Raw genomic sequence first — 16,006 nt, forward strand, 5'->3', positions numbered from 1 at the left:
TCAGACAACCTTTAACTTTATAACGGTGTAAATCATGTACTTTTAACCCAACAGGGATAAGCGACTGTCTGTAACGTTTATAGATGACACGAAAGTCACATGACAGCTGATGTGATCACATGACAGTGAGTACTAGTCCTGTGAAGATTTCATTAAACTCAATTGGATTCCTGGCTTTATATGGGGTCTCTGTGAGAATGGCTGCAGGGTGGCTTTTCCTTGGATTTATGTTGCTGATCCTCGGTGGAAAGACTGAGACACGTTCATCTGTGGCAAGTTCTGATCTGCAGTTGTTTGTATTTTGAAATTGTTTTGTTACCGATAGGCTTTTCCAGTTGTTTTCATACAGTTCATAGACCATTCTTTGCTCTGTTATTCCTTACTGTTCTTTGGAATCTACTTTCTTTCTTTCTTTCTTTCTTTTTTTAAGGAAAAGCTCAATAATGAGGTCATCCCATCTCACAGAGACTTTGCTGCTGATTTCAAGGAAATGTATTTTAAACAGATTTTAGACCACTTCAATTACAACAGCCTTGGCAATGGCACATATGATCAGCGCTACCTTATTACAGGTAATCTGCCACACTTTCATACTCTTAGTCTTTACTTTATCTTTTTAAATTATATCCATCCATACTGAATGCATTGTGTGTTTATTCTAGATCAGTACTGGAAGAAAGGCTATGGACCCATTTTTTTCTACACTGGCAATGAGGGGGACATATGGGAGTTTGCACGGAATTCAGGCTTCATCACAGAGCTGGCAGCAGTGCAGGGAGCCCTGGTGATATTTGCTGAGCACGTAAGATTTTCATGTTGAATCATATGACCATGGAGGAAGTTAGACAACAGGAAAATTGTAGATGTCCACTTTATGCAGTCAAACAATCTACACTACTGGTCAGAAGTTTGGAATAAATAAGATCAAGATGTTTTTGAAAGAAGTCCCTTATGCTCAACGAGGCTGCATTTATTTGATCAAAAATACAGTAAAAACAGTATTATTGTGAAATATTATTACATTTTTAAATTACATTTTTTATATTTTAATATATTTTAAAATGTAATTTATTCCTCCGATGGCAAAGCTGAATTTTTCAGCCGCCATTGCTTCATTACCTCATTCAGTGTCACCTGATCCTTAAGAAATCATTGTAATATGCTGATTTGGTGCTTAATTATCAGCAATTATTATTGGTGCTCAATTATTAATTATGTTTCTTATAATTATCAATGTTGAAAATATTGATAATTGTTTGCTGTGTAATATTTTTATGGAAACCATGAATTTTTTATTTTTTTTGGTAACATAATAAATGTCTTTACTGTCACTTTTGATCAATTTAATGTGTCCTAGCTATAATAATTTCTTTAAAAAAAGTCTTATCCCAAATCTTTGAATGGTAGTGTTTCCACAAAAAACATAACTGTTTTCAACAACAACAACAACAATAATAATAATAAGAAGAAATGATTTTTAATCACCTTATCAGAATATTAGAATGATTTCTGAAGGATCATGTGACGTTGAAGAATGGAGTAATGATGCTGAAAAGTAATGTTCAGCTTTGGCGTCACAGGAATAAATAACTTATTCATATATTTTAAGATGCTATTTTAAATTATAATCATTTTTACACAATATTGCTGTTTTCACTGCGTTTTGGTCAAATAAATGTAGCCTTCTTTCAAAAACATTTTTAAAAAAATATTATTTATTATTTTATAAAATTATTCCAAACTTTTTTTTTTTTTTTTTGCAATAGTGTATAAATGTCCACTAATGGTTACCTTTGTTTTAAACTCTAGAGGTATTATGGGAAATCTCTTCCATTTGGGAAGGATTCATTTAATATCCCTGAGGTGGGGCTGTTGACAGTGGAGCAGGCTCTGGCTGACTATGCAGTGATGATCACAGAGCTAAAGAAGGAACTGGGAGCTCAGACATGTCCCGTCATCGTCTTTGGTGGAAGGTGGGGTCTCAGTGAGCTTTATATTTACCCATCATCCCCTGACAGACAGAGACACACACACACACATATAAATAAATATCCATTATACCAACTGGCTGCATTATATTTCATTGTTATTAAATTAATTAAATATCATATCTAATATATTATTATTATATTATAAAAAAAATACTAACAAAGAATATCTACATGTTATTATGTCTGTTTTTATGTCAGCTATGGAGGAATGTTGAGCGTTTACATGAGAATCAGGTACCCGAATATTGTTGCTGGTGCGTTAGCTGCTAGTGCTCCCATCCTGTCCACCGCAGGTCTTGGAGAGTCTAGACAGTTTTTCCAGGATGTTACTGCTGTAAGTTCATATTTAATTCTTTTCAGGCACTTTAGCTTTGAAACAATTTTTAAAGACGACTTTATTTGATTTTGTATTGGAGTAATACTGATTCTGTTTGCGTGTTCAGGATTTCGAAAAGTTTAAACCATCCTGCAGAGATGCAGTAAAAGGAGCTTTCCAGAAGCTAAACACTTTGGCACAACAGAAGGGTATCCATAGCCGTTCACTCAGGATTCTTGACCATTTCACTCTGTGTTTGTTGTTGTTCCTAAACTAATTTCATTCTCCTGCTCCTTGTTCATACTCTATAGACTACAGCCGCATCCAGGCTGCTTTCTCCCTGTGTAAAACTCCCTCCACCCCAAAGGACATTCATCAGCTGAACGGACTCTTACGCAACGCCTTCACCATGATGGCCATGTTGGATTATCCCTACAGCACTCAATTCATGGGCAGCATGCCAGCCTTCCCTGTGAAGGTATTGGATTTCTCATATTCCATCACCAAATGGGAAGGGGATAGCATGAAAAATAAAAGCTTGCCACAGAAAGGCTTTAATGCAGAAAGCAAAACCTAATGGTGTTAAACAAATGTTTCCCTGATGCTTAGAGCAAATGAAACCATTCCACCCCATCTGGTTCCATTTAAAATGGTTTAGTAGTGCAGTTCCCGCAGTTGGAATGGAACCACTATGATTGTGTGTTTTAAAGATAAAGTTCAGTACTTTTACTTTCACAGGTGGCGTGTGAAACCATGCTGAATGGCACTGATCTTATGTTGGCACTCAGAGACACTGTTGGTAAATGACAGCAGCTTTGCACAGATTTTGATTTCATTTTCTGTTCCTTTTTGTTGTAATCCCTCTGGTCCTGACAAGGCTCAAAATACTTTTTCATTAATGTTGTGCCACCCCCACAGGCATTGTGTATAATTCCACTGGACAGCTCACATGTTATGACCTCTACAGTCTCTATGTGGAGTGTGCCGACCCCACCGGCTGTGGCCTTGGCTTTGACAGTTATGCGTGGGATTACCAGGTACCTAGATTAGTTCTCACTAAACCCTGAATATTAGTTTTTGGTACTTGCTGAAATTTCACTGTAATATTAGAGCCATGATCAATGATTAAAGCATATCATAAACGTCATTTCACATGTTTATGTTAAAAATTTAAAAGTCTTCAGTAAAACATTTATTTTGAGACTATAGAGCCGGGGTGGCGAACTCCGGTCCTGGAGAGCCACAGTCCTGCAGAGTTCAGCTCCAACCCTGATAAAAACTCACCTGTCGGTAGCTTTCTAGTAACCCTTCAGACCTTGATTAGCTTGTTCAGGTGTGTTTGATTAGGGTTGAAGCAAAACTCTGCAGGACTGTGGCTGTCTAGGACTGGCATTCGTCACTCCTGCTATAGAATGCTGCATGTATGACATAATTTTGTAGGCTAACCTGGAAGTTAGCATCACCCTGGTTCCTTCGCTAAAAAGCCAATAGGATTTTTTTTCTTTGGCTTACTGCATAAAACAAGATCTGTGACGAACAAGTTTATGATTCTTACACGTAAATGTTAAAAATAATATTAACTAAGATTAATAAATGCTGTAGAAGTATTGTTCATTCTTAATGTTAACTAAAGTAGTTAACTAATGTTAACTAATGAAACCTTATTGTAAAGTGTTACCTATGAATTTTGATGTTTAAATAATCCCCAGATGTAAAAAGCTAAAGTTAGACTATAAACAAACATCACATGACCACTAAGTTTTCAGGAAATCTCTTTATTTAAATGCCGTGATGACGTTTAATGCCCCAGACAACCTCTGTAGTCCCATTTAGCCACTTGTTGACAACTGCCTTTTTCATGACATTCAAAAGCTTAAAAAATCATGAGGGGTGGGTATTACTGATGTATTTTGTCGTAGAATAAAACGTGAAAATATATTGTATTTAACCACAGACCTCATTTCCGGCATTTAACCAAAAACCCATTCAAAAAACCCACTGACTTCAGGACAATGGAACTAGAAGTTCAAAAATGCTAACTCATTTTCAGCTTTTAGGACCAATTTCTGCAGCACACTATTCAGTCCAAATACTTGACACTGTGATTTTAAACTTTTAAAGACCTCTTTAAACAACTTTTTTTTTTAAATAAAGTTTGCAGTTTAATCTGATGTATTAGTTTTGGAATATTCACATGTAATGATATATAAAATGTTGAATACTCTTTATTTTAAGGTGTCAGTATTACAGTGTAATTATACATTTAAGTACTAAGTAATAATAATTAACTACATGTACTTACTATAGGGTTAGGATAAGGATTTGGTTTAGGGTTAATTGCATGTAATTATGCATAATTTCTAGTTATTACTACAGTATTACATGTAACATGTAGCAATGACACTGTAAGTGTTACCAAAATGTCTTCTATATAAAAATCTTCAGGCCTGCACTGAGATCGAGATGTGCTATGAGAGTAACAATGTGACAGACATGTTCCCGCCTATGACATTCACTGAGCAGCAGAGGGAACAGTACTGCTCAAAGAGATGGGGGGTGGTGCCACGGCCAGGGTGGCTCAAGACCCAGTTCTGGGGCCAAGGTAAGCTAGAACTACCAAACTGTGTATAGGTTTGTCTTTCTTTAAAAAAAAAAAAGAGTGAGTTTTACCCCATGATTATGCATCTGGATCCACTTGTCTTTGATCTTTTTAATATTCATTGGATGTTTGCAGTGAACTGGGAGCTAAATGTTCCATCCATTTAAATTCTCTTTTCTAGATCTCTCTACCGCAAGCAATATCATATTTTCCAATGGTGATCTTGATCCTTGGGCTAATGGAGGGGTAAGTTTCACTTTTAAAACTTTGTAATTTTATTTAGTTATTAAAATATAAAGGTGCACTCTGTATTTTTCCTTACTAAAATGATCTGAATACTTAATTTAAGTAATTCCCTTGTTAGTAAGTTACACTGAGTGCACTTTTATTCATGTATGCCATTTACAAATAAAGAGTATTTTGTTGTGCTTCTCTGTAAACATTTAATGTGATTATTTTCACCTGTAGATCAGAAAGTCACTCGGCCCATCACTGATTGCAATCAACATACCAGAGGGAGCTCATCATCTGGATTTAAGGTGCCAGTTAAACGTTTTAGCTATTTTCAGACTGCAGGCAAATCGGATATTTTCTCATCTTTTCAGGCAGACTGTCTGCACTATTAATTGCAAGTGAATAAAATTTGTGTCTAGACATAACCAACCTATCTGCATGGGTTGCTTTGGTAACGTCGTAGGCGTACACACGTATGTGACGAGGCTTTCAAAGAGTGCAGGAAAAATGGAGGTCCATCATTTCACTCTCCTGTCGAGTCACGGTACAGAACTCCTCCACCACACAAGAAAAACTCAGCGATGGAGGAGACTTGTATATATTGTGATGTTTCATGCTGTAGTCACAACCGAAATCTTTGGACATACCATTTGAATACCGTATGAATACTTATCGTTGTGATGCAAAAGACCATTTAAAATCTAATTTGAGCAGCCAGAGCATCCAGACTCAGACGCATCTATAAAAATCTGATTGGAATCACACTTCAAACCACCTCGAAATGTGGTTTAAATCATATTTGAAAAAACTTAAGATTTCACGTGTTTGTACAAAATGAGATTTATGCTGGCAGTCTGAACATAGCCCATGTTACATATTATGTGATGTGTTTAGACCCGTGAGAGATAAAGACAGTGAAATGCTATATTTGACTTCATCATCTGACCATGCTTCCTACTTTTTTTTTTTCTTCCCAGGGAGTCCAACCCTGCTGATCCTGAGTCTGTGATTGTGGCTCGGAAGAAGGAGTCTGAAATCATTGCTCAATGGGTGAAGGCAGCAAGGAAGGAGCCATCATGAGTTATTTTTATGTACAATTTATTTCAACATTTGTAAACTTGTAAAATATTGAATAAATCCATTTATTTTCCACAGAAATGGACATTAAAAAGATATGAATTTGTCTATTAAAAAACAACATTTTCATTATGTACAAGCTCACTCTTATGTCTAACTCATAATTTACAAATTGCCAGATTGAGTTGGGGTACTTCAAAGTAAATTCAAAGGCCTATATACAGCTATACCACATTATTATTGCCCCCGTTTTAGAATATTCTTTGTAATTTATGGCACATCTTTGGTGTATGAATGATTCAGAACTATGTTGATTTGTCAATATGCATGAGGCAGATGATAATTTAAGACATTTGCACAACAATTAAGAGTGAAGCATGAAAAGCCCTTCATTTTAAATCTGAGATACACAAGCTAGCGGTCTTCAATTTCTCACACAATGAGGGAAAAAATACCCAGAAATGGCATACAGATAGCAAGTTAATTTAACGCTTACACACTATATTATAAATAATCACAAAAGTATTTATTCACAAAAAAAAGGAATCATAGTTTCACAAAAGGAATGAAATGATTAAAATAGATTGATTTCTCATAAAAACTTGATTCTCAGGATTGAAAATATTGTCTATTTGTCATCATTGCTCTGTATGTAAAGGCACACGCGGAACAGAACAAACACCTCACCACGGCACAACATCGAGAAACCAGCCCTTGATGAACATCTGCAATGGCTGTAATATACACACTACCAAAACAAAACTCTGGATAATATTACTGTAAGATTCTGCACACTACCAAAACAAAACTCTGGATAATATTACTGTAAGATTCTGCACAGTGAGACGTAATGTTCAACCAGCTTTTCAAATACATTGCACATAATACATTTGTTATCTGTGTAAACAGCAGGTCTATTCTTTGATGGTCAAAAAGTTGGTATCCCTGCTTGTTATCAGTAACATTAAGACATCCTATACATTCTATTCTATTTTAAGCTCAGGCCACAAACTCATCTGCAATCAGTTGTGAAGAATGATTAATTAAACATTCCATTTTTTTCCTGCATGAAAACATTTGGAATTTTGAAGATTCTTTAAAGTTTTAAGAACATACACATATGTTCCAAGACCAAATGAAATACTAATGACACAATCTCAGTCTGATGTTGGTCCAGTGAAAGAGTGAGATAAATACATGTGCCATAATATATTACAGACCCTTATTTTTAAAAAACAAAACACTGTGCTTGATTAATGTTCCACTTAAATACTTCTGCAACCACAACAAAACGGGACAAAACTGAATAAAAATCTAATAATAATAATAATAATGGTTCATATGACCACCGGCTAACGAGATTTAACATCAAAAGGAGATTTTTAATATATATAAAATAATAAACCCACTAACTAACACCAAACTCAGCACAAAAATTTACATTTCTCCTATTCACAGGGATGGCATTAAAATCCTTTACAGCAAGGTTGGGGTTTTAGGCTCAAAACAAAAGAGAAATATTCAAAATAATTAATAAAAACACAAATGTTTCCCCTTGCATGTGCTTTATCACAAGATAAAATTTATACAATGTTGTCTGATAACTCTACATTTTTGGTAGCACTTTACAATAAGGTTCAATTTGTTAACATTAGTTAACTACATTAACAAAAACTAACGATGTAGAATACTTCTACAGCATTTACTAATCTTAATGTTAATCTCAACATCAATTTTCAAGATCAAAAGTTGTATCTGTTAATATTAGTTAATGCACGGTGAACTAACATGAATGTACATTTTTATTAACTAACATTAAAGGTTAATACATGCTGCAAAAATATACTGCTCATTGTTAGTTCATGTTAGTTGATGCTTTTAACTAATGTTAACGAATGAAACCTTATTGTAAAGTGTAACTACATGTTCCAAATGCTCTGGAAACCAAATAAAACCATGTAAATAATTATGATGCAAAGAAAAACAAATTTACAAAGCTAAATAGACCTTTAGATAATGGTGAAAGACTCCCTAAATCCCCACAACAAAACAGCCGTGGTTCTTTCATTAAAAGAAAATATACACTCACACTAAAACCCCAAAAACACACCATAAAGTGCTTGCAGTCCCCATAAGGTTTCACAGTATGTTTTTTTTTGTCTGTGTGCTTGGGCAAAGAGACTGCACATACTGTTTCAGTGGGCTAAATCAGCAGCCTAGCTGATCGACAGCAGCATAGAAGCATAAATAGAGAAACTCTATTAATAGAAACATCCAGATCACTGGTACACTTAGAAACTACGCATCTACAAACAGATTTTTGTCATGGCTCTTGTAATTATTTCACCAGTTAGTGACTTTCAATTACAAAAAGAGTTCCTAGTGTAGAAAAAGATGGCAGTTTGGATATCAAATGTGTTCACGGCCCTGAGAGAGGTGTTTTTGGTAACGCATGTGTGCTTATGGGTCCATCACTCTGCTTGTGGCCATATGGGCAGAGGATGGGCCTCAGTGTTGAAGACGTACTTGTCTAAGCTGATAAGGTTGGGGTCCTCAGAAAACAGCAGGTAGAAGTATTTGAGCGTCTCACCCAGGAAGAAGCTCTCCATCTTGTCTCGAGGGCTGGGATAGGCCGGGTCACAGACGTTGTTTATGGACGTATAACCTCCAGTGGGAACCTGTGGGGAGAGTGACACATGAGTCAGTACTGAGAGTTGTTTGGTAACATCCTTGTAAACTGTTGATATGAACTGAATGCTGAATGTGAAGTTTAGAGAGAGAAAGTGTAAGTATTTGGAAAGGGAGCAAGGCAATGTTTGTATAAACCAAGGCAAATAAGAGAAGCCAAGTAACAACATCTGATATATGAAAATCAAAACTGAGCCAGTAATATCAGACTTTCATTCTGACAGAGCACCAAGGTTTGGCTTTGAGCCAGTATGAAATACAATCTTATGACATTTTCTGACCAATGACTTTCCATAATTATTTCCATGACGAATGGCAAGGATTAAGGAAATTTTAGACATCTCACTCACAAAGAGTATTTCAAATGAAAGAAACAATTAAAAACTGAGCATAACTGGAAAAACTTATTTTGAATAAAATTGTTTGTCCTTTTAAGATTTATTCATTTCAATGATTTTTCCTAAAATAAATTAAAAAAAAAAAAAAAAAAAAAAAAAAAACCTAAAATTTCCTGATATTTATTTTGTAGTTCTGTTACTCACTAGAATTTTGCCTTTTACTAATAACTTGCTTAATAAGTACATGGACATACTGCCACATCATAAAACTGCATGTTTATACTAAAACGTTTACATATACACTACTGTACAAAAGTGTAGGGTTGGTAAAAAATTTTTTGGTAAAATGTTTAAAATGTTTTTCCAATAAGTCTCTTCTTCATATTCAATATTATTTCAGCAGCCATTACACCAGTGTCACATGATCCTTCAGAAATCATATGCTGATTTTGTGCTAAAAAATAAATAAATAAATAAATAAATAAATAAATAAAAAATAATAATAATGTTGAAAACAGTCTTGCTGCTTAAAATTGTGGAAACCACGATCCATATTTTTTCTTCATGATTCTATATTTAATAGAAAGTTCCAAAGGACAGCAATTATTTTAAATATCTGTCATAATATTATAAAATGTCTTTACTATCACTTTTGATCAATTGAATGCATCCATGCTGAATGATTAATTTCTTTAAAAAAAATGCTACTAACTTTTGAACAGTAAACAATTAACATATAGCTAAATTTATTAACATTCAATCTTTAGCTATTTTTTTTATTAGTATACTTTTACCTTACAAATACATTTAAAACCTGCTGTAGTAGTTGGAAAAACTTCAACTGAGCAATGCGTTGTGGGAAATATTATCTGAAAAGCATTCACAGAGGCACACACTTTCATCTACCAGAAACAGTACACCATCTGGACACCTTTGGCAAACTATTTTCTATGAATGATTTACATTATTTTGAATCTTGCATACTATTTAGAATGGAAAACATGTAAATTTGAATGCATCTTCCTTCCACTAGTTTGCATGTTCTAAAAACACCTCAATGTAACAGTGGAACCGTCTCTCTCTCTCTCTCTCTCTCTCTCTCTCTCTGTCTCTCTTTCTCTCTCTCTCATACCCTTGTGTACTTATTGAAGTTCTGTAGGATCTCCCAGCCCCACTGCTGGTACTTCTTATCCTTGGTAAATCTGTACAAGTAGAAGAGGCTTTCCACGGTCTCTGGCCGCAGAAGGTTGTGCCGGTCAGCAATCTGCAAGATATTACAAAATCACAAACTCTGTTTCGTTTCAAATACTGAAACAAACATGTTTCACAACTGCCAAGAGTAGTCAAAACCGAAAGCTCTTTCTCAGCTCACCTTTACATCTACATCCTTTGTGCTGCCCTCATGCATGTTGAAATGAACTATCTCCGGGCTCAGACCCGTCTCCATCTGGGCATACATCTGGTAGCAGGTCTCAATCAACTGTTTTGCCAGCTCCATATGATCAGCAGGAAGGCCGTAATGTGCCCCCAGTGCCAGTGTGCCAGGCAAAAAACATACCAAATGGTCCTAAAAGAAACAAGACAGGAGAAAAAGGGGGCTACATGAACAATTTGACTTTGCTGAACTTGAAGTCTTGTTATTCCTTGAGAACAAACATACCATTTTGGGACTGAAGTGTCCATGGGACAACTCTCCTACAAATGTAAGGTCTAGAGGAGTAGACTTCTTCACCAGGTTCTTCTTCACCCCTTCCACGGCCTGCAGGTAGTCATCCAGCAATCTGAACACATGGGAGCACAAACAAATCTTAATAAATAAAAATGCTTCAGCAATAATATATATATATATATATATATATATATATATTATATATATATATATATTATATACACACACACACACACACACACTTTTTTGTCAGTCACACAAGGCTGTTTTTTTCTTTTTGATTTAGTATTAATACCACAGGCTGTCATCATTCCACAGCCATAATTCTGGTATCGACCCAACCCCATAAAGGAATAAACTATGAAGTCCAAACATACACAGTCCTCTACTCACTCGTTCTCTGTCTTGCCTCCCTGTATCCACTGCTTCAGCAGATACTCATAGTAGCTGTCAGCCCTGGCACCCAGCGTGTAAATGCCCTGATGGCTGAACAGCCCGTTGTTGGTATTTATAAACATCGGCACCAGCCCATCTTGCTTTCCGTCCAGTTTATGCACCTGCTTCATCACCTCCATCACAGCCAACTACAGAAAGACATGGATGATTAGGAACCAATTGTTCTAATGAGAACAGAATTGTTTAAATTGTGAAAGACTATCCATTGTCTTGACCTTGTATTTGGGGTCTCCAGTGAGTCGGCTGAGCTCTCTGAACTCCAGCTGAATGCTAGTGACCTCAGCTACGGTGCTGTCTGAAGTCCATCGCGGAGGATGAGCCGTTCCCTTCCCAATATTCACATCAGAATAGGGGATTTTAGAGGCAGTGTTGAAGGCGGGCATCAGTCTGGAGCCAATATCTTTCTGAAAAATTATTCACAAGATAAAAATAGCACCAAATCACCAGAACATAGTAACAGGAAGAAGAGATTCTTTAAGCTACCCGGGGGTGGTGGGCTTTGCTTCTTACTCACAGCTTTATCCAGGAACATGGAGTCTCTGGTCAGATGATAAGTACTCAGAAGGCCCCCCAGGATACGAATGGTGCTCTCAAAAAGATTAACATCCACGTTTTTATCAAAGGAGAGCTCTTTGGCCACCCACTCCCTGGCCTCTGCAAACTCTGTCAACAACATTTATGTAAATTAAGTAAGCCACATTACATATACAGTAAACAGCCTCAGTGAACATCATAAAATGACAAGGTGAAGTGTGTATTTATTTCTCTGTTATAGGTCTATGTCTTCATTTTAAATTCGTTGGTCGATTTCCCAGAAAATTGTAAAAACCGTGGCTCTGTGATACTATCAGAGTGTCACTTTGTTTCTTTGAGCATCTTAACCAGCCTGACTTAGTAACATTGGCTAAACCAGTGGCGTAAGTTTGGTGCTAAACAGAAAAAAAAAAAAATTGGTCTGTGTTGGCTTCTGTAATGTATTTTCTCTAGCAAACTAAATTACCCTCTTTGAGACCCAGGATCCACATGGTATCCAGAGCATCAATTAGGGTCAGCCCAAGTCCAAACCACTCTCCATATGATTTAGAGATGGGTTTGAGCTCATCGTGACCCCAAGCATAGTCCTTGTAGCCCTTCCAGGCATGTCTAAAAGCTTCTCTCACAGCCTCTAGTCTGCTCTCAGCTGAAAGCAACAAAACACAGGAAACAGCTGCTTCAGTGCAATCCAGAAAAAGAAACAAATGAATTCAGGCAGATCAGCTGCATAAAATGTGTTTATATTTAGAAAGTATTAATTTAGCAGCTGGCTCTTTTCCTGTTCGATATCAAAGGAATAAAATGTAGTTGACAAAATAACAAACCAAGTGCTAATGAAGCTGGGTCGTCTCGGTTTTCTGTGTCTTTGGTGTCAGTATCAGAGGCCTGTTCTTCTACTATCACAGCTCCACGCCAACTACACTCATGTAAGAAATAAATAATAAGTAAAATAATAATAATAAAACCACAGGAATATCTAGTCCTCTCTATACTTGGATAAAATGCACATGCTGTTGTGTTTCAGTACAGCTGACATTTAAAATCAAACCTAATGATTGGCTTTCCTCCCTCAGATCCTTTATCTGCATTCTTTAGGTCCAGTCCATGATTTTCTTCTCTCCACAGACCAGACACATTCGTTTTGGATTGCAAACGGTTCTGCAAGACAGGAGGTCCACGTCTACGGTAGTCCTTTCTCTATTTTTCAAAGGAAAACATATGTTACTGCCGCAAACTGCAAAAAGCAGCACAAAGCACAGCCTGTAACCTTGAGTTATCAGGTTACTCATTAAAGGAGTCCATCCAAAAAGCAACCAAGAAACAAATGGGTCACACTAACCTCAGAGGGCGGCTCAGGAAGAATGGACCTGTACTCATTTTTCAGGTCAACAACAAATGACTGTTTCCCATCATCCCTGTTCCCCCCAAATGCACCACCTGAGAAACATGAACACAGAGGAGGTATAATTAGCTTCTCAATCAAACCTTGATAGAGCACAGAGGAGGTATAATTAGCTTCTCAATCAAACCTTGATAGAGATACTAGGTTAAAGTTGGCATGAAATGGAAATTCAGTTTTGTAAATGCATGTTATAGATCTTATAGTGAACGATTCATCCATGCACATTTCATTTTTTTTTTTTTTTTTTTTTTGGACCTTGTATTTTTTTTTAATCAAAATGTCAAATAGAGTTGGGCAAAATGCTCCATAGTCATATCGCCAGCCTGTGAGATTGCTGATACACAATATTATCGCGTGTGGTACTGTAAGTTGGTGATGAAGAAATGTCACGTCGCAAGGAAATATTTTACCCAAAAGGCAAGCCCGTGAATATCTCTATATCTCTGATTATCATCTATCGGCACAATCCTAGTGTCAAAACTGGATCTTCCAGTGAAACAACAGACTTCTCTCTGGTGACATATTCTAGTATTCTCCAATCATTTAGTCCACTTAAACCCTGTCCCTTTCTTACAATCCACTGCAAAGCTTGCATTTAGATCTGCCTCCATCCAATCAACAATTGATGGATAGAAACAAGTCCCCACCCTAATTTTTTTTTCCTTTTCCATAATCCATTTTGCTCTGATATACATCATAATATGGAAGAAAAGTTCTGTCTCTATTTCTGTTACATTACAACTTTAAAGCGTTCATAACATACATTTTTTTGTGCGTTATTCTCATTTTTTTCAAAAAGACAACTTCTCAGTTTCAATAGTTTTGTTTGAAATATAGTGGCTAACCTCTCCAGTGTCCTATGAGAGTGGGAGAAGTAACGATTCCACAAACCAACAACAGCATCAATGTAAGCAGAATCAGGCTGCGCTGCAATCTGGACAACTGTTTCCATTTCTGGAGAAAAAGCAGAGGTGAATCTTCACATCTTTGCAAATAAATGCTACTAAACAAAGACAGAGGGGCCTTGAAGCTACTCATAGATAAAACCATCATGTAAATAAATAAATGACTTGAATATTAAACTCACCCTCCAGCAGGACTGTCGGCGCCACTGCTTGCTGTTGGTGTAGCTACCGCTTTCACTGAGAGTCAGAGATACAAATTCCCTTCTTGATGGTGGAAGCATGATTTCCTGTCTCTCTCCAGACTGTTCATAAACTCAGTGACCAGGTCTCTGGGTACAGAGGACGAAAACAAGCTTTGTGTCAAAACCTAAAGAGCTGCCTACCTGTACAATATGTCTAGGCTGACTATGACGTTCAAATGTGCTGTCTAGATAGGCAGTTCACTAGGTGTTGAGACACAGTCAGTGCTGACAGTAGCTGCGTGGGCAGCAGACTGGCACATACATTACTGATAACACAGAAAAACGTTTATAACGTTAACATTTTACAGTTTACAGACGTCGATGGCATAAATGAATTAAGATTTTTGATTAATAAAATATTTGTGCTTCATTCACAGAGCAAGTCTAAAACTGCTTCAAACGATCAGCTGATGAGACCCTGTTAATTGCCATCAAAAGACATTGTCCAACCAATCTAACTAACTATACATTATAGTAAAAATATCGAACTATACATTATAACAAAAATACTAAAACAGAAACGGCTAGCTTATTTCAGTCGTTGACAGATTCGTTCTATATATTCTGCAACCACTTCGAGAGTGTTTGATTCATTTAATAAAGAACCGACTCATAAGAGTCATTCGTTCCCATATCGCCGAGAGAATAAATAGTTCAGAAAACAAAGTCAAAGTATTTCAGTACTGTGTTTCCTCCACAGCGGCAGAATATCATAAATATAAATTAGTAAAATCGAGGAAATGTTCTTATTCAGAACCGGTTCTCGGTTTCCAACTAGACGAACCAACTGTCAGACAACGCTTTCTAAATGACTGAAAATTATGTCTGCTCTAAAGAACCCTTAAAACTATTTTTTTTTTTTTTTTTTTTAGTACAAAAAAACGGGCCAGTTTCTCGATTTAGTAATACAATAAAACTCACATTGGGCTACATTTCTCTGGCACATGCAGGCTTAAGCGCAGAGATCAGAAAATATAACTCATTCACCTCTCTTCCTGGACTATGTCGAGCCTCCAGCTGTGTGAAGCGGAGCTCTGGTCGGCTCAGGATCTCACGACGGTCCGAGGCATCACTGAAGGGCCTAGAGCTCACCAGCGATCAGTCTCACTCACAAAAATCTCATTCTGATGCGAATACCATGCGACTTTTCCAAACGACACGTCTGAAAATCGTGAATGATTAACTGGATAACGTTAAAGCCATTTTCACAGCTGATGTTTCGAGTAATTTCCTGGAGACGAAGATACATCCAGCTGTAAGGAGGCGTGTTGAACTGTAGTGTACACTAGCAACTTGTGGCTTTTCCAAATAATCCTCTAGAGGGCGACAGAAACCTAAATTTTATTGTTTGGACTATTTATTATTTACCACACAAGTCTACAGGTTTATACCATACATTACACTGCAATGGTAACTGGAGTTTGGCTGACAAAATGCGTTTTAGTTATTTAAAATAGTAATAATTTATATATATATATATATATATATATATATATATATAAAATATCACAATATTACAATCTTTACTGTATTTCTATCAACAATCTTTAAGTTG

The 16,006-nt window shown here is 36.4% G+C and overlaps 2 protein-coding genes across 3 annotated transcripts; one reads left to right on the forward strand and one right to left on the reverse strand.

The window, feature by feature from the left end:
* Positions 1-60: 60 nt before the first annotated feature.
* On the forward strand, positions 61-6,349 carry dpp7 (dipeptidyl-peptidase 7). The gene is made up of 13 exons (XM_051893713.1): positions 61-272; positions 431-572; positions 663-802; positions 1,810-1,973; positions 2,190-2,325; positions 2,435-2,516; positions 2,619-2,785; positions 3,046-3,106; positions 3,226-3,344; positions 4,753-4,909; positions 5,088-5,152; positions 5,375-5,445; positions 6,118-6,349. The coding sequence occupies exons 1-13, from the start codon at positions 120-122 to the stop codon at positions 6,218-6,220; spliced, it is 1,560 nt and encodes a 519-aa protein (XP_051749673.1). The 5' UTR covers positions 61-119; the 3' UTR covers positions 6,221-6,349.
* man1b1b (mannosidase, alpha, class 1B, member 1b) lies at positions 6,222-15,766 on the reverse strand. 2 transcript variants are annotated; one of them, XM_051893712.1, is made up of 14 exons: positions 15,439-15,766; positions 14,392-14,538; positions 14,150-14,246; positions 13,242-13,339; positions 12,951-13,099; positions 12,727-12,818; positions 12,369-12,548; positions 11,883-12,031; positions 11,584-11,772; positions 11,306-11,496; positions 10,904-11,024; positions 10,616-10,810; positions 10,376-10,507; positions 6,222-8,895 (listed from the first exon to the last, which is right to left on the reverse strand). In XM_051893712.1, exons 2-14 carry the CDS (start codon positions 14,488-14,490, stop codon positions 8,689-8,691), a joined length of 1,899 nt encoding a protein of 632 aa, XP_051749672.1. In that variant the 5' UTR covers positions 14,491-14,538; positions 15,439-15,766; the 3' UTR covers positions 6,222-8,688. The 2 variants fall into 2 exon arrangements, with proteins under 2 accessions (XP_051749672.1, XP_051749671.1); XM_051893711.1 differs by having other exon boundaries at positions 14,150-14,258.
* Positions 15,767-16,006: the final 240 nt, after the last annotated feature.

The sequence above is a fragment of the Ctenopharyngodon idella genome, chromosome 5 (assembly GCF_019924925.1).
Source record: "Ctenopharyngodon idella isolate HZGC_01 chromosome 5, HZGC01, whole genome shotgun sequence".
Classification (NCBI taxonomy): domain Eukaryota; kingdom Metazoa; phylum Chordata; class Actinopteri; order Cypriniformes; family Xenocyprididae; genus Ctenopharyngodon; species Ctenopharyngodon idella.